This window comes from Hipposideros armiger, unplaced genomic scaffold, assembly GCF_001890085.2.
Source record: "Hipposideros armiger isolate ML-2016 unplaced genomic scaffold, ASM189008v1 scaffold_59, whole genome shotgun sequence".
Taxonomy (NCBI): domain Eukaryota; kingdom Metazoa; phylum Chordata; class Mammalia; order Chiroptera; family Hipposideridae; genus Hipposideros; species Hipposideros armiger.
In genome coordinates this window covers 468,821-493,308 of record NW_017731409.1, presented here as the reverse complement: position 1 = coordinate 493,308, position 24,488 = coordinate 468,821, and the positions used below count along the sequence as shown (strand labels likewise).

At 43.5% G+C, this 24,488-nt stretch overlaps 1 protein-coding gene and 1 pseudogene across 4 annotated transcripts in view; one reads left to right on the top strand and one right to left on the bottom strand.

Moving 5' to 3' along the window:
• Positions 1-8,527: 8,527 nt before the first annotated feature.
• LOC109382041 (armadillo repeat-containing protein 10 pseudogene) lies at positions 8,528-9,101 on the bottom strand (annotated as a pseudogene).
• A 4,267-nt stretch (positions 9,102-13,368) lies between these two features.
• Positions 13,369-24,488, top strand: part of SMOC1 (SPARC related modular calcium binding 1) — a 151,963-nt gene continuing 140,843 nt past the window's right edge. For 3 of the 4 annotated variants that reach the window (XM_019641384.1, XM_019641382.1, XM_019641381.1), the window contains exon 1: positions 13,369-13,762. In XM_019641384.1, the coding sequence (XP_019496929.1) occupies positions 13,664-13,762 (99 nt within the window). In that variant the 5' untranslated portion in view covers positions 13,369-13,663. The remainder of the gene's footprint in view (positions 13,763-24,488) is intronic. The other variant, XM_019641383.1, reaches the window with a different exon arrangement.

Here is a 24,488-nt window from a genome sequence, read left to right as displayed (position 1 = left end):
CAGTGTTAATCCATTTAGCCCTCCCAACAAAACTACAAGGAAAGCCCTTTTTGTTTTTTAAATGTGGTAAAATATATATAACATAAAATTTACCTGTTTAAAAAACTGAGGTATAATTGACATACCACATTATATTGGTTTCAGGTATACATACAATGATTCAATATTTGTATATATTGCAAAACGATTACTGGCGCAAGACTAGTTAAAATTCATCACCACACAAAGCTACAGAATTTCCTTGTGTGTGTGTGTGTGTGTGTGTGTGTGTGTGTGTGTGTGATGAGAACTATTAAAATCTACTCTCTTAGAAACGTTCAAATATGCAACACAGTATTTTTAGCTATAATAACCATTCTTTACATTACATTTCCATGACTTATTTATTTTATGACTGGAAGTTTGTACCTTTTGACTCCCTTCACCTGTTTCAACCACCCTACTACCTCCTGCCTCTGGCAACCACCAATCTGTTCTCTGTGTCTATGAGCTTGTTTTTGTTATTTTTGACTTCTACATGTAAGTGAGATCATATGGTATTTGTCTTTCTCTGTATAACTTATTTCACTCAGCATAATGCCCTCAAGGTCCATCCATGTTATTGCAAATGGCAAGATTTCATTCTTTTTCATGGCTGAATAGCATTCTATTGTATATAAAAATTACCATTTTTAGGTGTACAGTTCAGCAGCATTAAGTATATTTACCATCACCATCATTTATCTCTAAAACTTTTTCATCTTCTCAAACTGAAACTTCATAGCCATTAAATAACTCCCCATTTTCTCCTCCCTCCAGCCCCTGACAACCACCGTTTTATTTCCTGTGTCTGTGAGTTTAACCACTCTAGGTACCTCATATAAGTGGAATTACACAATATTTGTCCTTTTGTGTCTGTCTTATTTCACTTAGCATAATGTCTTCAAGGGTTATCTATGCTGTACCATGTGTTATAACCTCCTGCCTTTTAAAGACAGAATAATATTCCATTGTATATAGAGACAACATTTTATTTATCCATTCATCTGTTGATGGACCTTTGGGTTGCTTCCACCTTTTGGCTATTATAAATAAGGCTGCTCTGAACTTGGGAGTGCAAATATCTGTTTGCGTCCCTGCCTTCAATTCTTTTGGGTCTGTACTCAGAGTGGAATTGTTGGGTCTCACTAAACGTCTGATGAACAGACATCTCAGCAGGAATGGGGCCTCCTGATGCGGAACCATGGGAGTGAGGGGTATGGATGTTTATGGATTGGTGTGTGGAGAAGGCAGAGGAGGTTGGATTTGATTTTTCCTTTTTGTATTCTAAATACTACTTTCCCCTTATTACAAAAATACAGATAACTAGAGGTCCTTGAACAGGAGAATGGTACAATGAAGATATGATGGCTTGTTTTTAGGAAATGCATTGAAAGCTTGGAAAACCACATGGCAGAGTGTAGAGCCACAAATCTGATAACTGCAAAGCTGAGGGAATGTGGGAGGGTTTGGAAAAAGTGGGGTGGGAGGGGTTTTGAGGCTAGAGGACCACGTGTCTGGAGGTGCTATGAGTGGTGGCTGGGGCACAGGGGTGAGGTAAGATTTTGGAGGTGGCAAGGAGATCATGCACTGTGTTTATGATGAGGCACAGGGGCTGCCGGCATTCGTTTGAGAATCACCAAAGCACAAGTCGGCACTGAGACCTTGACAATGACAAACCCCCAATGAAGGGATGGGATGTAGGAGGAGATGAACAGAAGGCCTGGAGTTAGTGACCCTTCAGTTAAAGAAAAGGTGGGAGGGAGTCAGAAGGGAAAACAGGGTGTGGGAGAATGTCATAGGCTTAATAATCCCTTCCCCCTAAACATGTCCACATCTTAATCCTCGAAACCTGTGAATCTGTTGCTTGATATGGCAAAAGGAACTTTGCAAATGTGATTAAATTCAGTATTTTGAGATAGACCATTTTGGATTATTTGGTGAGCTCAATGTAATCACAAGGGGCCTCATAAGAGGAAGGGGGGAGGGTCAGAGTCAGAGAGAGATTGGAGGATGCTATGCTGCTGGCTTTCAAGATGGAGGCTGGGGCAGCAAGCCAGGGAATGCAGGCGGCCGCCAGAAAAACAGCAAGAAAACAGACTTCCCCAGGGCTTCCAGAAGGAATGCCGCCTTTCTGACACCTTGACTTTAGCCCAGAGACTGCTTCTGGACTTCTGATCCCTGTAACTGTATGATGGTGAATTTGGGTTGTTTTAAGCCACTGTTTGTGGTAATTTGTTACAGCAGCATAGGAAACTGATACAGGGCAAGGACTAACATCCTAAACACTGATGGGACCTGTGTGGGGGGAGGGGGTTTGCTAGGCCGCTGGGTGTGTTAGTAGTTTCCAGTACGGATAGCATGCTTGAGGCTGTGTCGCACAAGCCCTCACCTGCTGGAAATAGATGCAAGACTCCAGGGAGGGGCTCTCTGCCCCTTCCTCACTCTGCAGGAGCTTGTGACCTTCACTTGGGGAAGGAGTCCCGTCTGCCTCACATGCCTCTCCATGGATGACAGTGAGTGACCCAGCTGTCAGGGTGGCCAGTACCAACCTCGTGAAGAGGGTGAGATCTAGGTATCCCTATCGGTCAAACCTCCAGAATGTTGCCTTGGGAGGTTGGGAGATCAGGTGCTGTTGTCCATGGCCTGCAGTGAGGTGGCCCATGGGCAAGAACACAGTGACGGTGTCTCTTTGTTGGCAGCCAGAGGGAGGGGGTGCACTAGCTGAGCTGGTGAAGGAATCCTTTAAGGTGGGAGGCAGAGCTTTGGGGTGACGGGAGCGCGGCTGAATCTTCTGATCTTGCTGCTGTTACAGGCACTGAAATGCCTCCAGGAATGGTGCCTTCTCCCCACCCCCAGCCACACACAATCGAGGGGGCCTCGCCCTTAGACCTGAGCCCCAGTGTCCAGCTTTCCACCAGTCTTAGTTCATTCACACAGTAATTCCCAGTGAGCAAATAGCTTCAGGAGGGCTTTGAGCCAGAAAGACCCCAGGCCTGCCACTGGGGGGGTCCCTCTCTCTCCCCAGGGACCAAATGCCTCTAAAGGAACAAAGCTGCTTACAGCACAAAAGATGGTTGGTTATACACTTTTTCCCAGGACACGGATGCCCACCGAGCCTTCATTTACATGACTAAAGGGGACTCAAGTGACTTCTAAAATAAGGCCCATCTGCTTTGAGGTGAGTTTCTGCTCCTGCCTACACACCCCCCAGGGCAGCTGGCAAATTATCTTGCTAAAGGAGATGAAAAACACAGAACATTATATCGTAACTCAGGATTCATTTATTTATCACTCCCAGTAACTCTGTGAAGACTTGACTATCCCTATTTGGTAGAGAAGGCAATGGAAGGCGGAGGGGTCTGGATTGGAATCCAGCTCCTCCATCTCCAAGCCAAGGGCTAGTCCCCTGCCCCAGGCTGTTTCTACAGGAGATAAGACTGTCCATCTGCCACCCTCAGGGAGCACAGTCCAACTTTTTATCAAATGGAGAAAGCGTTTCTGATGGTTTTAGACAGCTCCTTATTGTGATGACCTCTATAAACATTATTTCTCCTAAACTGCAGTCCCCCATCATTAACGAGTCTCCTTGCTTGTTGGCTTGCTTCCATCAGCCCACTTTTCTCCTTCTGGATGGATGGTATGGTGAGGCCTCCAGGTAGAGCAAGAACAGGCCTACTGATGATTTTTGGAGCTGCAGCTGCTTTATTGTGATGTGGTTTCACCTTGTGTCTTGGTTTAGTTTCTCCCAGTGGAAGGTTCTTTTTTTTCAATGGCAGATTCTAAAGCAAAGAATTTTGGTGCAAGTAGTTTATTTGGAGGGATCCAAGGGAGCACAGTGAGGGAGTGGGGGAGTGCTACAGGAAGTGGAGCAAAGGCGACTAACATTCATCAGTGAGAGGGTTACTGTTGTGGGCAACTCGGGCCTTATCCTTTGGGAACTCACCAACAGACTGTGCAGCACACCTGCAAATTGTCTTGGTTGGGGGCGAGGAGGTTGGGGAATTTACCCACTAATTCTGTTGGTTGAGGGTTGCTCCTGGGGGTATTACTTTCCAGGTTCTTCTTGTCCTCTGCATAGGATGAGTGGGGAGCTATAGCCAGAGGAAGCCCTTGGGGACAAAGATGAGGCCTTGTGAGTTTGGGAAGCTTCAAGGAAACTTGTGGGCTGAAGGGTGTGTGTGTGGGACATGAATAGTGTCGGCCTCAGGTCATGTTAGTGGTGCCACTTCTCCCAAACCCACTAGATCAGTTGTATTAATATTATCTAGGGTCCATTGGACCCAATTTTAGTTATTTTTTTAAAGCACTTGTAACTTTTGTAACTATTTATTGACTTTTATTCTTTTTAAGATATCTTCCAAAGCACAAAGATAAAATTTATTTAGTTTTTGAAGACACGACGTAACTCATTCTGTCTTTCGATTATGATATGGGTACATTGGAACCCTTTTACAAAGGTAAGATATATTATGAGGTCTTAGTGATCTTGTTTTTCTATGTCTCAAAACAGTTACTTTGTCATCCTAGGACTTATTTTGTCATTATTCATCAGTTAATCCCACTATGCTGAAAAAGACTTAAATAATAAGAAAACTGAAGAATGATGGAAGTACCCAGAAGGATGATGCAATAGATAATAAGTCATCAGTATTTTATCACCCTCCAATTGTCTTAATTCATTGCCTAAAGTATGATATCATTTCCCAAGAAGATATAGAAGGAAACTGGAGATACCACCTTTGTGGTTTGCTTTTAGTTTCATTGGATACAACTGAAAATTCTGAATTTTTAATTTTCTACCTATAATGGCAAAGAGAGGTAGAGGAAGAGGTTTCACACTTATTGTATAAATCAGAAGATGAATACAAAGAGGCAGTAGCACTCTAGAATATAAGCAAATGATGGTGGTGAAATTGATTATGTAAGAGAAATATTAGCCTATGAATCTTTAGATCATGATGAATTAAAATATAGAAACATAAAATGAGTCCATCAGACTCAGATGGTTAATGGTGATAACTATTTTTCCTGGGCTACTGAGAGTTAAAGGAATAAGAGTGATCCAGTTAGTTGCAAATTTAGTTCCATGTTCTTTCCTGCCTCAGTGCCTTTGCACATGCTGTTTGTCATGTCCAGAATGCTTCCCCCTGCTTTTTGTCCAGCTTAAACATCACATCCTCAGGAAAGCTGACCCTCCAGACTGAGTTAGGCATCCTTTTAAATAACTCCCAAAACACCTTAAGCAACTTTGCAGTATTGTGAACACTTGTAATCAGTGAATTAATTATTGATAATATTGGTTGCTTAATGTCTGTCTTCCCACTAATCTGTATGCTCTTTGAGGTCAGTCACCTTGTCCCTTTGTTTTCTTATTGTATACCCAGTGCCTAGTGCAGTGCTAGGCACATAGTAGAGATGCAGTAAAATTTGATTGGGACCCTAATCCAAATCAATTAGGACCAAATGGTGATAATTTGCAATGAAATCTTAAACCCTAATCTGCACAAGGTCCTTGTAACAAAGCTTTCTCTGGAGCACTCAAACATGGTAGTTATGGGTCTGAAGACATGGGAAAGGCCCCTTGCCCAATGGGCTCTAGTGTAAACAATACAGACCAATAAAGCAGGCATATGAAAGATAAAGCCGGTGAGTGGGGAAAATTCATACACATGGAAAATAGGAGTTAACTTTCAGTAATATACAAAATAGCACATGCAAATATAGCATGTGCTTCTGACTCTTAGAACTAATAGATTTAAGAGGACGCCAAAACTTTTGATGTGCATGCAAAATATCAGGACCGCCCTTGGTAAGGTTAACCTTTATGGTTAAGCCTCAGTTTTTTATTTGCATAATGGGACTAATAATACTGACCTTATAGGCTGGGCCTGAGGATATGCGATCATGTAGTGAAAGTGTTGAGCAAGAAGTTCAGCTGTTCGTAGTGTAAAGTAGATTGGGTTCAAGTTCAGAGTCTGCTACTTGTTCCTGGTCATGTGAGTTATGTAACCTCCCAAAGTCTCAGTTTCTTCCTTAGTAAAAAAGGGAAAATAATAAAAATAATGGTACCTACATTGTAGAGTAAATGCCAGAGTCTGTGTGTTTGGCATTTGCTAAGCCCTCCTAGTTACTATTACTATTATTATTATTAATTTTAAGAAAAGGTCAAAGAAAAGTAATCATGAGAAAAGAGATTCCCCTGTAGGTGAAAGAGAGGGAATGAGAAACAGATGAATACAGAAGATTGCCAAGAATATTTTCACAAAGGTGTGCATTATTTCTGGTGATCATAACTGACCGCTGGTCTCTTTAGGGGGCTCCTTTCTCACCACCCTGGCACCACATGGCTTGCGTTTCATCCCAGTATATTCCTCCCACTTGAAGGTGCCTGAGAAAGGGAAATACCAGAAGATTTTGTGGCATCAAGAGTCTGGGTAAAAATAGAACTACCATGTGATCCAGCAATTCTGCTTCTGGTTATTTATCTGAAGAAAATGAAAACACTAACTTAAAAAGCTATCTGCACCCCATGTTTATTGCAGCATTATTTACAATAGCTGAGCTATGGAAACCACCTAAGCGTCCATGGATAGATGAATGGATAAAGAAAATGTGGTACATGTACAACAAAATATTATTTAGCCATAAAGAATAAGGACACCTTGCCATTTGCAGCAACATGAATAGACCTTGAGTGCATTATGCTAAGTGAAATAAATCAGACAAAGACAAATATAGTATGATCTCACTGATACGTGGAATCTAAAAACAAAACAAAACAAGAAAACTGAGCTCATAGATACAGAAAACAGATTGGTGGTTGCCAGAGGTGGGGGGTAGGGGTGTGCAAAATGGGTGAACGTGGTCAAAAGGTACAAATTTCCAGTTAAAAAATAAATAAATTCTGGGGATGTAATGTACTGCCTGGTGACTATAGTTAATAATACTTGTACTGTATTGCATATTTGAAAGTTGCTAAGAGAGTAGATCTTAAAAGCTCTTATCATAAGGAAAAAATATATAATTATGTGAGGTGACAGATGTTAACTAGACTTATTGTGGTGATTATTTCTCAATATATGCATTATGTTGTACACCTTGGGCTAATACAATCTTACATGTCAATTACATCTCAAAAAAAAAAAGTCTGAGGGTCTGGCCCTAAGGCCATATATATATATATATTTAATTTAATAAATTATTATAAAATTTATGCCATAGTAAAAACTTCAAACAATAGACGAAGGTGTACATAGAAAAATCATTTCCTCACTACCCAGTCCCACTACCAGGAGCATGGGTATCATTTAAGAAGTGTTCTATTTTGGGCCAGCTGAGTGGCGCCATGGTTAAGAACTGGCTTGGGATGCCAGAGGGCCCCGGTTCGGATCCCACATATGAGGGCCAGTGACACTGCCCTCCACAGCTAAGATGCTGAACAACAGCTCAACCTGGAGCTGGGCTGCTGTGAGTTGCCGGTGACGGCGTAGGCTGCAGCCCCTGTGGCAGTGGGTTGCCATGGGCTAATGTGTGTAGCCAGCAGACAGCGTGAGCGGCCCTCAAGCCACTGTGAGTGGCCTTCCAGAGGCCAGCGACTGATGTGCCTCACCGAGAAGAGCGCAATGATGATGCTAACTTGGGCCAGTGCAGCAACGTCCTCCACAACTAGACTGAAGAACAAAACGACAGCAACTTGTCTGTTCTCCTTCCCCCAATTCCCCAGCACTGTTCCCATCCCCCCAATTCCCCAATAAAAATCTTCAAAAAAAAAGTGTTCTATTTATAAATAAGCATAAATATTTTTCATATAAAACACACACCCATATTTCATGGTGTCTTTCCACATTAGCACATTCAGAATTGTTTCATTCTTTTAAGACTAGATAATCGATTTAACCAATTGCCTATAGATGGACATTTTGATTGATCTCAGTCTTTTATACCCAGCGTCTTTCCATACTGGCACATTGAATGGGGGTGGGTGAGTACTAGGAAACATTTCTCCTAAAAGTTTACAATTTTCATGGAGTACACTAGATTCTAATGATGAGAACAGACTTTTGAAAGCAGGATGGCCAGGCTGGCAGGTGGACTTGAGAACTCAGGATCTCATTGCTACTAAAAGAACAAAGTCATTCCTATGGCAGTTCTGAAACAACTAATTAATCAACGATTGCTCTCAATCACAGCAAACAGAAGGGTAGTTTACACATAAAAAGGTCACTATCACTTCATATAGAGCAAATATTCGAAGTATCTCAGCAAATAGTAAAATAAAAAAAAAATAAATGTTTCAGAACAAGCTGTTATATTCATTTGGTGTCAATAAAATGGTCCAAAATAAACCAGAAGACCATGGCAAGTTATAGCTGTGTAAATGATGAAACGTGATATTTACTGTGTAAATTCAGCAGCTGAAAGAATCCCTTTGTAAGGAAGATGAAAAATAAGTTTCTGTGCATTACTTCCAGACTGCATTACTTTTTGGAAAAATATGACCAACCAGTTAGAATTTTGGTATTATTGTTACCTTTTCCTTCACGTCCACATCATCGTGATTAACTGAAGCTCTCATTTTGTGGGCACAGTCTTCCCCATATAACAGGAAAAACAGTGAACCTTTAGTGCAAGTAGGCTGAATAGCTAAATTGCCTTCATTTTTGAGGCAGTTATTTATATTCTGAAATAGTGAAATAAGAACTCGAAGCAGAACCTCCTTTGCCACGTGGCCATCATAAAGGGCAAGGAATGATGAATCCGCGTGGGCACCACCAAGTAGTCCTTCTGTCATGGCTGGATTTTCAGACAAATTCAAATGCAGTTTCAAAACTTGAACCTTGGTGCTTCCATTTTCTGTAAGCAACACTTGGAAAAGGTCTGCCATGTAACAAGCATGTGCTGGTGGTCATAGGTAACTGTCATGTTTGTTAACAATCTTAGTCTGATGAGCTGCACTGGGGGGGGGTGTTGAGGGGGCCAGAGAAGACATCCTCAAATACTTGATTGATGTAGACCTTTATCTTGATTTTATTTTCAACATTCACACTCAGGTTATTCAGTGCATTTAAAGTTAAGGCCATTGATACTTTTGAGTATGAGGGAGCTGGACATGCAGAGCTAGAGGGAAGCCACAACTGAACACTCCGGACTCCACTGCATTATCCATGGTTCTTTTGTTTGTCAAGTCAAGGTATCATAATGATGACAGCCCCTACTGCTAGTTATATTCTTCCTTAGTAACATAAACCCTGAGTGTTTAGTTGGATACCTTTTGCCACCTTGTGCTAAGACTACCTGTTTTTCAGCCTACTTTGTGGTTATTTGTGGTTGTATGACTACATTCTAGTCAATGGGTAAAATGAAATGTGACTTCTGGGAAGTGTCTTTAAAGAAAGAGGCATGTTCTTCTTTTACTCTTTTCCCCCCTGTTGACTGGAAAACAGATGTGATGGCTAGAGCTTGAGCAGCCATCTTGGACCATGAGGTAGAAATTGTTTATTAAGAATGACAGAGTGATACTAGGAGTCTGGGTTACAGGGATCTACCCTAGATTTTGAAAGGAGTTTGTGTACAAAAGAGAGAAATAAGCTTCTAAATTGTTTAAGTCACCCTAATTATTTTTGTTATGCATATTTTTTTTTCAGTTTTATTGAGGTGTAATTGACAAACAAAATTGTGAGATATTTAAGGTGTACAACATGATGATATGACATATGTCTACATTATGAAATGATTCCACCATTGAGTTAACACATCCATCACTTTATTTATTTATTTATTTATTTATGAATTGTCATCTATATTTAAAATTTAGGGACTGACCTTAGTAAAGTTAACTTCTGTAGGTCAATCTCATCTGCGTAATGGGACTAATAATACCTACCTCAGCCTGATGCTAAGTGTTACCGCAAGTTAGTCACAAATCCAGAAACAGAACCCAGGCTTCTGAGCTCAGCAATGTATTTGAAATGAGTCTTGGACCTCAGACCCAACTCATCTTTTTCTGTTGCTACTGTCGTCACAAGTGAACCAAACATAAATCAAGGTATATTTATATTGTAGAAGCACTTTTCTACAACACTCCATTTAAGATCTACCTTCTTCATGAGATCTTCTATGCCCATTAGGTCTATAAGTGGGTCCCTGCTTTCTAAGTCCCAAACATGCCTTGCAGACTTTGCTCTTAAATATGGTCTCCAGGTATTTGTCTGCTCTGTGTCTTAGATTGTAACCTCTCAGAGGACAGGGTGTGCACCCAAAGATTTCTCATAATGACAAGCATTGTGCTGGGCACAGAAAGAAATGCTTCAAAGTGCTTACTAAAATGAATGGAAAGGTTCTATTTTGAATGAGAGAAGGCAAGCCTCTGGATTATATAAAACACAAATATATTTGAAACGGCGTTCCTAGCTAGTACTAAATATTTGAGGCTCTCAGGCCTCAATATTGGATATGAAGTATTATATTTCTTCTACTGAAATATCTCCTTGCAGATAGAAGTCTCACAGGACCAGGAGTATGGCTGAAACTGGACAGACCAGATGCCAGGATAGCGAGATTTATTTTTGGACGATAAGCCTGGTCTCCAGGGAAAGAAGGAACTTGTCAATTTCACTCTTTGCTTGGATCAGAAGACTGAGCCTGGCAGAGAGACACTGTTTGGGACTAATAGTTCTCTGGAATTTTTAACCTTTTCTGGGCTTGGGAGGAGCTGGGAGAAGAAAATGCATCATTTGAATGATGGTCATGGTTACGACAGGCCCCACATGCCAACCAGAGGGAAAGAAAATACTTGCTTAGCAAAGTAACTGGAAAGCAGTTGCTCATATTTTAAACTAAACTACATGGTTGAAATCCAGAATAATGTAGACTTTTGGACCAGCATACACTTGGAAATAAGCTTTCTGGCTTGAAAGCAGCATGTGGTGTTATGGATGGAAAGGACTACTGCAGTGCCTTTTCCCTGGGCATTTGGTGCTGCCAGATACTTGGGGGCCATCTCAAGCATATTTACTTACTCCAACAGATTTCTCAATAATTCCAGCAACAGAAAGAAGTGGACCAGCTTGATGGGGTGCATATGACCAGGTGGTAGATTCAGGACAAACCTGTCAGGCTGCTGAGCCTGATGGTAACATTTCCATCCTGCCGAGCCTTTGATGGGTAAACACTTAGGTGGGCACATGGGAATTGATGTAAGTGCTGCATGAGACGGTATTACCGGACAAGTGTCACAAGTCCAGCTGGGCATATCCCCAGGATGCAGATCACAAGGGCTGTTTTCAGGAAGGGCTGACCCTTGCTGTTTCCACGCTCTTCCCCTGAAGTTCAATGAAGTCAGAAGTCTCATTTCCTTTTGCAAGCCACTGAAGAAATTCCCTATGAGCACACAGGGAACGTCTAAGCCTATGGCATTTGAGATGAAACATCACAGCCATCACATGACAGAAGCAGAATTAGACTCTGAAAACCTGGGCTTGAATCTTGGATGTCATTTACCAGCCAAATGAGGCCTGGCAAGTCACAATCTCATGGAGTAACCATTTACCTTTCTGTGAAGTTGGATCTATCTACTCCACAGGACCATTCTGAGGATAAAATGAGATGAGGCATTTGTTCTGTCCTCTTTGTATGTCAGATGGTAATATTTCTAAGCTAACCAACCATTCTAAGGGCTTTGTATACTTCATCTCTTTTAGTATGGACAACAACTCATGAGGTGGATGGTTTTTCCATTTTACAGAGGGGAAAACTGGACCCCACACAAGTAAAGTGTCTTGTGCAAGGTTATACCACTAGGTGGCAGACCCAGGATTTGAACCCATCCTGCCTGGCTCAGAGAGCACTCTGGCCACTGCACTATTTCCAAGCCAAGGAAGCTAGGCAGTTCTCTTAGAGGTGGTCTTCATTTTTTGTTTGGAGAACCACAAGTGCTTTGTTAGTGTTCCAGCACCCAGTCTGGGCTTTTTAATCTCAAGGCGCTGGGGAGGTTTGAAGCATTTTAAACAGGGAGTGGTGGATTCAGGTTTGCTCTTTGGAAGAATGACTGCCTGCAGGGTAGAGGCTGGATGGGGAAGGCAAGGGGAGTGGGCAAAACTGAATGCAGGAGTTGGGTGGGAAGCTTGTCCATACAACCCAGGAGAGAAGTCATAAGGGAGCAGTGCTAACCTTTGTCAGCACCTCTCAAGCCCAGACAGGGAGGAGGAGTTAAGTGCTGGTGCTACTTCCAATCTGGCTGGAGAAAAGAATTCTTCCTCCTGAAGTGAGTGGTCCACACTCATGGAAGTAAACTCTAAGGAGTTGTACTCCACGTAAGAAGAGAAACTGTGGTTCTCTTGGGTGGATGCAGTAGACCACCTTGCTCTGGTTGTGGAGCTGGTGTGATGTGGCTGTGATCATTTGCAAGATGGTCTTCTGGGGACCACCCTGGGCAGAGCCCTCCAACACCTGACTGGATCCCTTGCTGTGCTGTCATCTCCAAGTGGGTAGGGCATCCAGGAGAGGTCTTCCCTCCTTCCTCTGAGCCACTTCTAGGGTCTTTATACTCATACACTATCTTTCCCATGGATGCTTTCTCTTCCCTCTCCCCCGCTAGGCGACCAGGGCCCCTCTAACCCCCCCCTCCCAGGGCTCCTAGGCCACACAAAGGCTGCCCCTTGGACCTACAGTTCAAGGCAGGGAGCCAGAAGCCTGGGTTCTAATTCCAGATCTACTATAGGCCACAGTGGGCATTACCCCTCACCCACAGGCACCCCCACCCCCAGCAGGCAGATGCCTAGCAGTGCTTCACTTTGTTTCCTCGACACTTCTCCTGGGGCAACCGCTGCAGGACTTGGGTTATCACCCTCTGGAAGCTTCTTTGAAAGAAGCTCCCCACCCCCAACGCTGGTCACAGCCTGCTCTGTGCAGCTCATCTGGCGACTTTCCAGTTCTTCCTGGTGTTGATGCAGCGGGAAGAAGATTTCTTAGCGCCTCTGCGTCCTAGCACCCTCATCTTAAAAATGGGGCTGTGAGTATTTTCCCTGCTTATTTAATTGGGCTGTTGCGACAACTCATGTACTCGAGCTGAAACCTATACATGTTTAAGGAATTATTAGCTGGGTGGGCACTTTGGTAGGTTAAGGCTAATGGAGCTCTCTTAGGTTTCCTCTTGACCCCAGTCTCTCTCGGAGCCCATTGCTGTGGAGTAACCGTGTGTCGCTCCTCAGTGGGGTTGATCGCGAGCCGCCCCTCTTTCCTCTCTCCCATTGGCTTTCACCTGCCAGAGGGCGGCTGCTACGGGCCTCTCGTCCCGTCAATCAGGACCGCCAGGCTCCGCCCCGCCCCTCCTGGGGGTTTATAACGGGAATTCCCATGGCCCGGGCTCTGGCATCCAACCTGCTGCCGCCGCGGCCTGGCCGAGCCGAGTGAGTGCCGCGCGCAGAGCACACGCTCGCACTCCAGCTCCCTCCTTCGCGGTTCATGACCGTGCGCTCTGCCCGCAGCCTCCGCCAGCCCGCGCCGCACCTCCGTTGCCCGCCGCCCGCCGCCGCCGCCGCCGCCGCCGCCGCCGCCAGCGCCCGGGAGGGAAGGAAGGCAGCGAGGCAGGCGCAGCTGTGCGCCCCGCAGAGCCCGCTAGCCCGGCCCGCAGCCCGCTGGCACCATGCTGCCCGCGCACTGCGCCCGCCTGCTCACGCCCCACTTGCTGCTCATGTTGGTGCAGCTGTCCCCGGCTCGCGGCCACCGCACCACGGGCCCCCGGGTAAGTGCGCCCCCTGCCACGCGCCCACCTGCAGAGGGAGACCGAGGTCGCTCGCACACATCCTTGGGGGCTGGGGGTGGGGGGAAGGAAAGGGAGGTGTCAAACCTTGTCCCCCCCCCTTCACCTATTAACAAGTCCCCTGCCGGCTTCTTGGAGAAGTTACTGAAATAAAAATTTCGACCATTGTCTTTCCCCCACCCTTAATCCTTTCTTGCAGCACCGACTCGTGCCTACTCTCTTATCCCCCCGAACTGTCACTGGTGGTTTTTCCCCCCAATGTTTTCTCCCAGGGCGTTTTGCTCCAAGACCCTTAGAGGTGCCTCCTGAGTCCCAGAGAGGCTAGCTCTCCGCTCAAGTAGGGCTGCCCTGTGGTCTCAGACTGCACCCGCTCTCGGAGCGCTGGCGTTCTTGGCAGGCGGCGGGGGGGGGGGGCAGCTCTGCCTCCAGAGTTTTAGGTTACCCGAGAGCCACACAAGGACCTTGTGTTGTTGTTGTTTTAAAAAGCGATCGCTGCTCGTAAAACCCACAGCAGATAATTTTAATGCTCTTTCCTGCTGCGCACAGCCCTGGAGGAGGGGTAGATGTGGGGGGCTGTGAAGAGGTGGTGGAGAGGAGCTGCGCAGTGTGCAAGGGTCTCTTCCCCTGGGTTCGGGGCTGGGAGCTTGGGTTATTTGTTGAACCTTGGTCTGATTGGAGTTTCTGAACGATATAAAACGTGCCAATTCTGTACACAGGATAGGCTGTCCAGGGCATTGTAAAACTCCTGGAACCCACGGCATTTTGTTCATTTCTGGTCTAGATTATTGCTCCCCCGACCCCCCACAATTGATCTAATGAAGGATTCCACTGCCTTAAACATTTTTCTGTTAAACCACCTTGTTGTTCATCTGACCGAACTTATCCAGACAATCTCTGGCCAAGAGTTAGCTTATGTCAGGGCAGTCGCCTCTCAGGGTAGCTGCTTGCCTCACCGGCATGGTGAGAGTCCATGGAAGTAGCTAGAATCTTTGTAAAAACAAGGTCGGCTGCTTCACCAACGTGTGCTTTCCTGGATATCCTTGGGCCTCGCCTCATGACCACCTGTTCAGATTGCAGGTTCTTTATTCATAGCGCTTGCTATATGAGAATCATTTTTATAGCTGTCGTGTGTGGAGCAAAAGCCTTGCAAAGTTTGACGAGCCTTAATGACTGCCCAGATGCTGGCTGATTATATCCGAGCCCAGCTATCACTGTGAGATCAGATTTGCAGCCACTTAGGAAAGAAAAGTGTTTGTCCCCGTGTTGGGCCGGCCCTTGCTTTTATGACCAGATGTGCAACAGCAGCAGTTAAAGTGCGGCAGATTAGATCCAGGGAGTGTCATAAATCCTCGACAGCAGGCATTCTCAAAGCTGGGGCAAGTAAGGGCTCCGGGAGTGACTTTTATGGATGCAGATGAGGATGCCTTTTAAATGAAGCTGCTTGGTTTGATATTAGGACTCACAGCTCTTAAACTCTGAGGTCAAGAGAGCCATGGTGTTCTCTCCAATAATTAGGAACAGCCAAGACAGAGACGCAGAACAGAGCACCCCAACTGAAATCTGGATGCCCGCCCACATGAGAGGCCCGGAGACAAATGGTGGGGGGCTTGTTTGCTGCTGGGCAGGTTTAGCTTCTCAAGCCATATGGCTCTCCTTCCCTGCCTTGCCTGAAATTGGAGGAAGCAACTTTTAGGGGAAAGCTAGGGACTTCACGGGAAAATAGGGGCATTGGTTAAGTCTCCCTTCAGCTTCTTTAGTTTTTTTTAAATTTGATAGAAGTGATAGAACATACACAGGAACTGTAAGTCTGTAAATAGGTTTGTATGTGCCCCAGCTGCAACCTCTCTCTCTCTCTCTCTCTCTCTCTCTCTCTCTCTCTCTCCTCTCTCTCTCTCTCTCTCTCACACACACACACACACACACACACACACATGCACACACACACGTGTGTGTGTGTGTGCATGTGTGTGTGTTTAGAAAGTACCCAGGGGAAGCTGCTGTTTTGAGCATGTGGTTACCTGAATGTTTTTATAGGCAACAGTAAGGCTACCATTTATGAACACGTGGGTTAGGCATTTCCAGGATTGTTTATGCTCATAAGAATATTTTGCAAGTGAAATTCAGGGAGGCTAAACAGCTTGCATGACACTCATGGTGCATATGCAGCTCTGGGAGCCAAATCCCAGTTTATATGGATTTACAGGTTGTGTGCTTGCCACACCACCAAGCAGCTGTAGGGAATGTTCGTCCAACCTCGGATGCCGCTGCTATTAAAGGAAGAGATGGCTCAATGAGAAAATACTGAACTCAGATGCACAGGCGAGTTTGTCAGAAAGAGTTAATACTATTTTGGGGTGTCTGTCTCACTAAAGGGTCTTTGAGTTCCCACCTGTCCCAAAAGACTCTAGCTCTCTTCTGTGGCTTCTTGGTGGCCTCTGAAGTGTGGCTCTGGTGTTGAGTGGCAGTGTCATAGGAGGAGCAGAAACATCTGGCTTGTTGCAGTATTCCCTTGGGCACCCCTGGGTCTCTTCTGTTAATCTTTTGAGTGACAGAGGCTTAAGGATTGGCATCTTTTCCAGCTGGCTTTCTAGGAAACTGAGAGCATGCCCTTTCAGTTTAACTTTATCTGGCTCACTAATTGAGCTCCCCTGAGGCCTAGACCCCAATCCTTGCCCCCTTATTTGCTTCCTGCCTTCATAAAATTCCTGACATTTGTTTGACTCTGGAAACCAGCAGTGATCAAGTATCAGATTGGAGGCTATTATGTAGGAAGCACCTGAGTTTTTAGTCTCTCAGCTCTCAGCAGCTGCATGGCTACCTGGGACACTGGTCAGGATCCTTTTAATTACCAAGGAGACAGCCACTTCTTTAATCCTGTACAATTTACTAAAAATGTTTTCAGGGGTAGGATGGGATGGGGGAGGGGCTTTCCTGGGCTGATGGAGTCTGGCGGATGGTCAAGCTAAACCAACTGCCTGTCTTTGTCTAATCCTCTGTCTGCTCTCGAAGGATCCGGACCAGGAGGTAGGTGAGGGTGGGAACTGTGCCCGTCTTGTCCGTTGGTGTATCCCCAGAGCTCAGCACAGGGGATTGACTTCGGTGCTGTTTGTGGAATGAACAAATAAATGCTGATAATGTGTGTTTCACTGTGATCCACGAGTACCACTTTTTTTTGGTGCTTTAGCAGGACCGTAGGCAGGAAGGAGTTTAAGAAATTTGGGAAATAGGAGAAATGGGAAGGTCAAGAAGTCTGATGAAGAAATTTGATTTTTTAATTGTTTCAGATTTATACTTTATTTGTCTCTCTCCTGTCACTTACTTGGTTCATCCTGCAAAACCCAGCTCCAGCATCACTCTCTAGGAAGTTTCATGCAGAACACCCTATCGGTTAGAATTGATCACTCTCACCTTCGAACAACTTCTATATCTGATTCACTTGTGTTCTAACTTTTGCTAATCCTTCTGCAGTGAGCATCTTGAAACAGGGCAGCATCGTCATCGTCTTAGCACTAACTGGCCCCTTTGGCACTCTGTGCACAATCCTGTCCTGTTAAATGAACAAGCTCAAAAACCCTTGAGGGCAGAATAGAGATCTTATGGGTCTCACTGCAAAGCATTCTATAAATATTTATTGAAATAAATTGAACTGTACAGTGTTTTCCAAGCTGGATGCCCTGCTCTCATTTAAACCTGAAATTGGTTAATTACAAATGATTTTTTAACTCATTTTTAGGATTTCGTTCTTTGTTTAAAAATAAGTATGTATGTTGGTTATACGAGGTTTCAGGGAGGAGAGACTGAGCAAGCAAACTTGGATGGGAAACAGGTTTTAGCTCTCCCCTAAATTTTTTTTTCTAACCTTGCATTTATCAAATGTAAAGCAGCTTCTAGACAGTTACCTTGCATTTGATTAGCCTGCCTCAGTATCTGGACCAGGGTGGGTCCTTGTGTCTGCATAGATGCCCTTATTACCTGTGTGCCTAAAAAGAAGCCTTCTTTTCCACGTGGGTGATTTAACTGAGATGCTACTTAGGTATTTGGCCAAGAACTTGGTTTGAACATTTTGATACAGCTGACATATGAAATTTAAAGGAACAACATTGAGGAGGGCAGGAAGAGGAAACAATTATCTTAGAAACTCTAGGACATTCAATCAAATGGAAAACATTTTGATATTGTCTGATTACCTCCTAAAGTTGAACATTCAATTTTCCATGGCCCAGCGATTCCACTTCCAGGTATATATGCCCAAGAGAAACTCATGTCCAGAAGGAGACATATGTAACTGTGTTCACAATACCATGAGGCTGGAAAAAGCCCCAATGCCCATCAGTTGGTGGGCAGATGAATAAATTGAGATGTACTCACACAGTGGAGAATTAAACCCAGTCAAAACAAATGAACGACAGTGACTTGTAAATATATGGACAAACCTTGTTAATATGACCTTAAGTAAAAGAAATGCACCAAAAGATACAGCACAACAGCTTTTATACACGTATGAATAGTTAAAGAAAAAAACTTTTAGGAATATATATAGCTGCAATAAAACTATGTAAAAAGAAAAAACAAGGTGATGTGCACACAGGATTTAGGGAGAAGTTAGGGTGAGGCAGGGGGATCGATAGGTGGGGAAAACCATGGGGTTAGTTAGTGTTAGTGCTTTAACTCTATTTGTGTGTGTGGGGAGGATGGGTTTGAAGGTATTTGTACATTAGTAAAGATCTAATAGCTGATAAAAAATTAAATAAAAGTGAACCCTGCATGGACCAATGTCGAGTGTGTCATGAACCAAAAGTTATGATTAATTTAATACTTTGCACTTGAGGTCAGGCCAACAAAAATTCCCTAAGTAGGGACTCCTTTCTTGCCTCCTTCTGCTCCCTCTGCCCCCTTTCCAGATGTGCATGTGGCCCTACCTAAAATACCACCTTGGGGAGTGATGATTGGCTTTTGTTTCAATTCTTGGCCAGTTAGACCCAGAGCAGGCCCAGGCCCTGGCATAAATATCTACACCAGCTGGCCAAAGGGCTTGTGTAAAGCTGAGCTGGCGGTGGGCAATCTTCCCTCTGCCTTGCTCAGGGGAATCAGCCCTGGACATCTGAGCACCCAGCCCTGCAGAGTAGAAGAGTTCACTAGCTGAGGCCTGGGTCAGAAGCCTTATTTGCCAGGGTGGAAAGGGGGAGGCGTGTTTCTGGTTTGAGGCCTATCTTCATTCCCACCTCCTCCCTTGCCCCCCCTTTGCAGAGGCTGGGGGAGGGGGCACAGTTCTGCTTAGCAGGTACAGGGCACCCTTTCTCTCCCGACCACATAGAGATCTATTGTTTAAGCAGCCAAGTTCCTGGCATTGCTGTGGGTGGTGGGGGATGTCCGTGCGGAGGGCCCCCTCCTTCAGCATTTGTCACCGTGGAGCTGTTTGGGAGAGGACAAGGGTTGAGTTGCGGATGAGAAATTGATCGGACTTGCTTGTGAGGCCTGCCAAACAGGGTTAGCATTGTACATATGTGCTCTGCGCGAATCCTGAGTCGCCCAGCGGGTAAGAGGATTGGATCGCCGTGAACACTCCCAACAGCCCCGTGAAGACCCCAAAGTGACATTGGTCGTTATCACAATTAATTGGGTTTCCCTTTGCAACTGACATCTTCTAAACTCTATGGCTAGATCACAATTAATCTTACCTGTGGCAGACTTCTAAGCTTGTTAGCTGTGGAGCTCTGTGTACTTCCTGGATGTTGCCTTGGTGGTGTTCAGCCTCCTGTGTTTGGAACCAGAGGCAGTCTCTGCAAAGCAGGGAAGGCCAGTCAGGAGAGCTGGGGTCTCAGTAGAGCCCCTTCTACCACCAGGGAGGACCAGCACTGAGCGAGGTTCCATGAGATAATGTGTCGGGGGCTTTGAAACCTGACAAATACTCTACAAATGTGAGTGACATGCCCCTCACCCTTAGAAATCATTTCACACTCCAGTGTTGATCTGATAACAATAACTACTTATATGTACGATAAAGGTTAAATGGTTTTGTTGTTTTTTTAAAGTATTGTCAGTGGAGAAAAACTGGACCCTCTTCTCAGGATGGTTCCTTTTTAGGATTAGAAAAGCATCTTTAGGTCAGTGCTGGGAGTTTTAAATATTTTTTTGTGGATGTTTATTGTGCATCTATTCTTGAAAAATTCTGCAAAGCCCCCGGGGAAAGGACACAAAAGTAGATAGTAAGTCAGGTGAGGTGGAGAGTGTTATGAAGGGACATGAGTCACTCCTTCAGGTACACAGCACCACTAACCTGCTCAAAAAGAACAACTGCCAATAGACCTTGTTGCCAGGATGGAAATGTTCTATATCTGTATGGTCCAATATTAGACATGTGACTAATGAAGTGTTAAATGTGTTTAATACAACTGAGGAACTGAAGTTTTAATTTAATTTGATTTTAATTAATTTAAATTTAGATGTTAATAGCCACATGTGGCTAATGGCTAACTTACTGGACAGTGCTGATCTCTAACTAACGTGCCCAGCCTTGCTTCCCCCTGGATATCCCCACATGCCCCAGACTTCCACTGCCTGAACCATGTTACATTTCCTGACCTCTCCTTCCCTTCCCCACCTGTGTCTGTCAAAATCCTGCCCTTCATTTGAAAGGTTCAAATGGCTCCACAGAGCCCTCCCAGCCTTGCTGCAGGCCGAGTTCAGCCCCCTGTACCTTGCTTACTCCTGGAGCAGCATGTCCCTATCTTCCCTGCGATCCAGCTGACCATCCGAGGGAAGGTAGTGGGGCAGCCTTAACACAGGCTTTGGCGGTACACAGATCCAAGGTGAGTCTGGCTCTGCCACCGTGAACCTGGGATAATATAATAATTTTACCTCTTCGGTCCTCCATCTCTGATTTGTCCAATGGCGTTCTCAGCATCTACATTCTAAAGTAGTGGGAAGAATGAAGTGGGGTGTCTTAGCTTCTTATTCCTATTTCTGTTGTAACAAATACCACAAGCTTAGTGGCTTAAACAGCACACATTAAAGGAGAGTTTTCAATGGGCAGGTCTCAACTGGTTAAAAAATCAGCAAAGCTGAGCTCTTAGAGGAGAATCTGTTTTCTTGCCATTTCCAGTTTGTAGAAACTGCCTGCATTCTTGGGCTCGTAGCTCCTTTCCATCTTCAAAGCCAGCAATAACTGGCTCAGTCTTTTTCATGTTGCATTTCTATGGTTCTGACTCTTCTGCTTCCCTTCTCCTCATTTAAGGACCCTTGCAGTGGGTTACATTGCACCCACTTTGAGAGTCCAGGCTGGTCTCCAGTTATTTGAAGGTTAGCTGATGAGCAGCCGTAATTCCACCAGCAACCTTAATTCCTCCTTGTCGGGTAACACAGGAATATTAGGATTAGGACATGGGCATCAGTGGGGGCCATTATTCTGTCTACCACATTCATTAAGGGTCTAATACAGTGCCTGGCTCATAGAAGGTGCTTGATAAGCAGGAGCCATTATTATGACCTATATCTTCTCATTCCTTTCCTGTTAGAGTGGGAGTCTCTTAATAGTGGAGTTTGATTTTCTTTATAGAAACTCTAGGACGTTCAATCAAATGGAAAACATTTTGATAATGTCTGATTATCTCCTAAAGTTGAACATTCAATTTCTGTCCTTCCCAAGTACAAGTGCTTAGTAAATAAATGTTTATTGAATAACGGAATTTTGGATGAATGTAGATTGTTTCTTTCCTTGTAAAGAAATACTGAACAGTAAAAGGAAGCAATTTGCAAACCAGTTATACTATACAAGTAAAATCCCCTTTGTGTAAAAAAAAATAAAGTTGGTTATTGTATAGAAAAATTGGGTGGATTATATGTCACACTGTCAATGGTGGTTATCATGGTGGTGTTCCATTTCTAGGACATGTGTCTTAGTAATTATTACAATAATTTTGTTTATAATGAGCATCTTTTAGTCTTAGAAGAAAGTAATAAAGGCTAAAACATGCATAATCTTTTTTTTAAAAAGCCCCAGACCTGTGCTCATGTTGAGCTGATTTTTAGGGTTAGTAACTTTTAGTACCAGATCCTTTATTTATTTCCAGCATGCTTTGAACTCAGCCTGCTTTAAAGGAGAGTTTTCAATTTAGAGTTTTCAATCTCAGCAGGATATAACTGTAAAAAAATGTATTTATTGCTGCTGGTGGGAATATAAATTAGTATGATCACTTTGTAGAATTACAGTTGAAGTTGTACATACTCTGGCTTTGTAATTCCACTCTAGTATATATCCTAAAAAAGCACAGTTAAATATATACAAGAGACATGTTTAAGGATGTTCACAGCAGCATGTTTTGCTAGTAATAAAAAATTGGAAACCAACTAAATGCCCATCAACAGGAGACTAGAAATATAAATTATGGTATATCCAAATAATAGAATACTGCACAACACTGAAAATGACTAATCTAAAACTATTATTATTTAAATTTAAAATTCATTATGATGGATCAATTTCATAATCAAAATACAGATCAAAAAAGATAAATTATAGAAGAATACATATATTATGCTGTTGTTTATATTAAGATTGAAAGCATGCAAAAACTATATATTGTTTAGGGATACATACATATGTCAAAAATGTATGAGAAAACTAAGGGCAGTGATAATTTTGAAGCTCAGATTAGTGGATACCTAGGGTGTGAGGGCAGGAAGGAGGGAAACACGTGGGTAATGTTTTATGTTTTTCAAATGGGAGGTGAGTACATGGACTTTTAAGTTCCTTTTTTTAAAAAAGATTTTTATTGGGGAATTGGGGAAAGGGGAACAGACAAGTTGCTATCGTTTTGTTCTTCAATCTAGTTGTGGAGGACGTTGCTTCACTGGCCCAAGTTGGCACCAACATTGTGCTCTTCCCGGGCGAGGCAGATCAGTCGCCGGCTTCTGGACGGCCGCTCACTGCGGCTGCTGGCCACTCATGCTGGCTGCTAGCTACATATGGTAGCCCATGGCAACCCACCTGCAATCGCTGGCGACTCACAGCCCAGCTCCAGGTTGAGCTGTTGTTTAGCATCTTAGCTGTAGAGGGCAGTGTCACTGGCCTTCACATGTGGGATCCGAACCGGGGCCCTCTAGCATCCCAAGCCAGCTCTTAACCAATGCGCCACTAGGCCGGCCCTTAAGTTCCTTTTTGTATGTGTTATATAATACATCATAAAGTTTTCCATAAAAATAAAAATGCATTTGGATTGATCACAACTAAGTTTTAAGAGGAAATAATAAAAGTGATGATGCTTCTGTAAGGGGTCCTCTGTTCCATTGCTGATTTTCTTTTTCCCAGAAAAACATGCTCAGGGACATTCAGCCACACTTGTGACCTTCTCTGCGAGTGCTGGCCACCTCCCTGCCTTCCTGAGGCCCTGAGGCCATGCTTCCCCTCGGCTTGGCCGAGTGCAGGCACAGTTCTTTTTCTGGCCTCTGCCTTATGGTGCCTGTGTTCCTCTCTGCCTCGCTCTCCCTGGATAATTAGGGATGAGGTCGATCATGTTCTTAAATTTATGAGCCATTAGGGTTGCCAGAGTTGGCAAATAAAAATACTAATGTAGGATTGCCTAAATTGTAAATTGTGTAAATTTGAATAATGTCATTAAATAATGTAAATTGTGAATGATGTAACGTAAAACAATGCCAACTGCATACATTCGAATTTAGATGAGCAACAAATCATGTTTTCGTATCAGTATGGCCCAAATAAGAAATTATTGGTTATTTATCTGAAATTATTGGTTATTTATCTGAAATTTCAATTTAACTGGGTATCCTATACTGTATCTGGCAATTCTACATTAGTTCCTTTTCTTTGGGGAATCATCTGGACAGATATTTTGCTAGTTTTTAAAATAGGGGTGGTAGTTTGTTTTTTTTTTCCTGCCTCACTGACTGACTTGAAGGAGGATTTTTTTTGTGTTTTTTTTTTTTATTACTAAGGTATTAATCTGTTTTTCTGTCACGTCTGGCAAATGCCTTTCATTATGAAGGATAATGGTTTGAATCTACTAAATTTTATATCTTTATGTAGCTAATCTGTCATTATGTTTTCTATCTTTGGTGTCAGGATGAGAAAAGTCTTCCTCTACTAAGATTACAGAAATTATAAGAATTTAGACTCTCCTTCATCTTTGGATCCTTTCATTTAAAAAAAACTTTTCATTATTATGAAAACTTCCAAATATACATAAAAAAGGAGAGAATAATGTAATGAAATCCCATGGAACTCTCACCCAGTTTCAACAACACAACTCTTGGTCAATCTCATTTCTTCCACCCATCCCCCTAACCCCCCCCCTCCCGCTCAGATTATTTTGAAGGAAATCCAGACATTGCATTTCATCATCTGTAAATATTTTCATATATATCCCTAAACGGTAAAGACTCATTAAGAAAACTGAGCCACAATACCATATCACAGCCAAAGAAAATTAACAATAATTCCTTAATATCACTCAGTCCACATTCAGATCTCCCTGATGATCACTCAGAACGCCTTGCTGTTCATTTGAATCAAGATTTGAATGAGATCCATATACTGGCTTATCCGTATCTTAAATCTCTTTTAATCTGTGAGTTTTCCCTCCATTTCCTTAATATTTTGTAATTTATTTGTTGAATAAACAGGTTGTTCTAGGGTTTTCCACACTAGGTTTTTGATAATTGCATTCCTGTGGTGTTGTGTGACATGTTC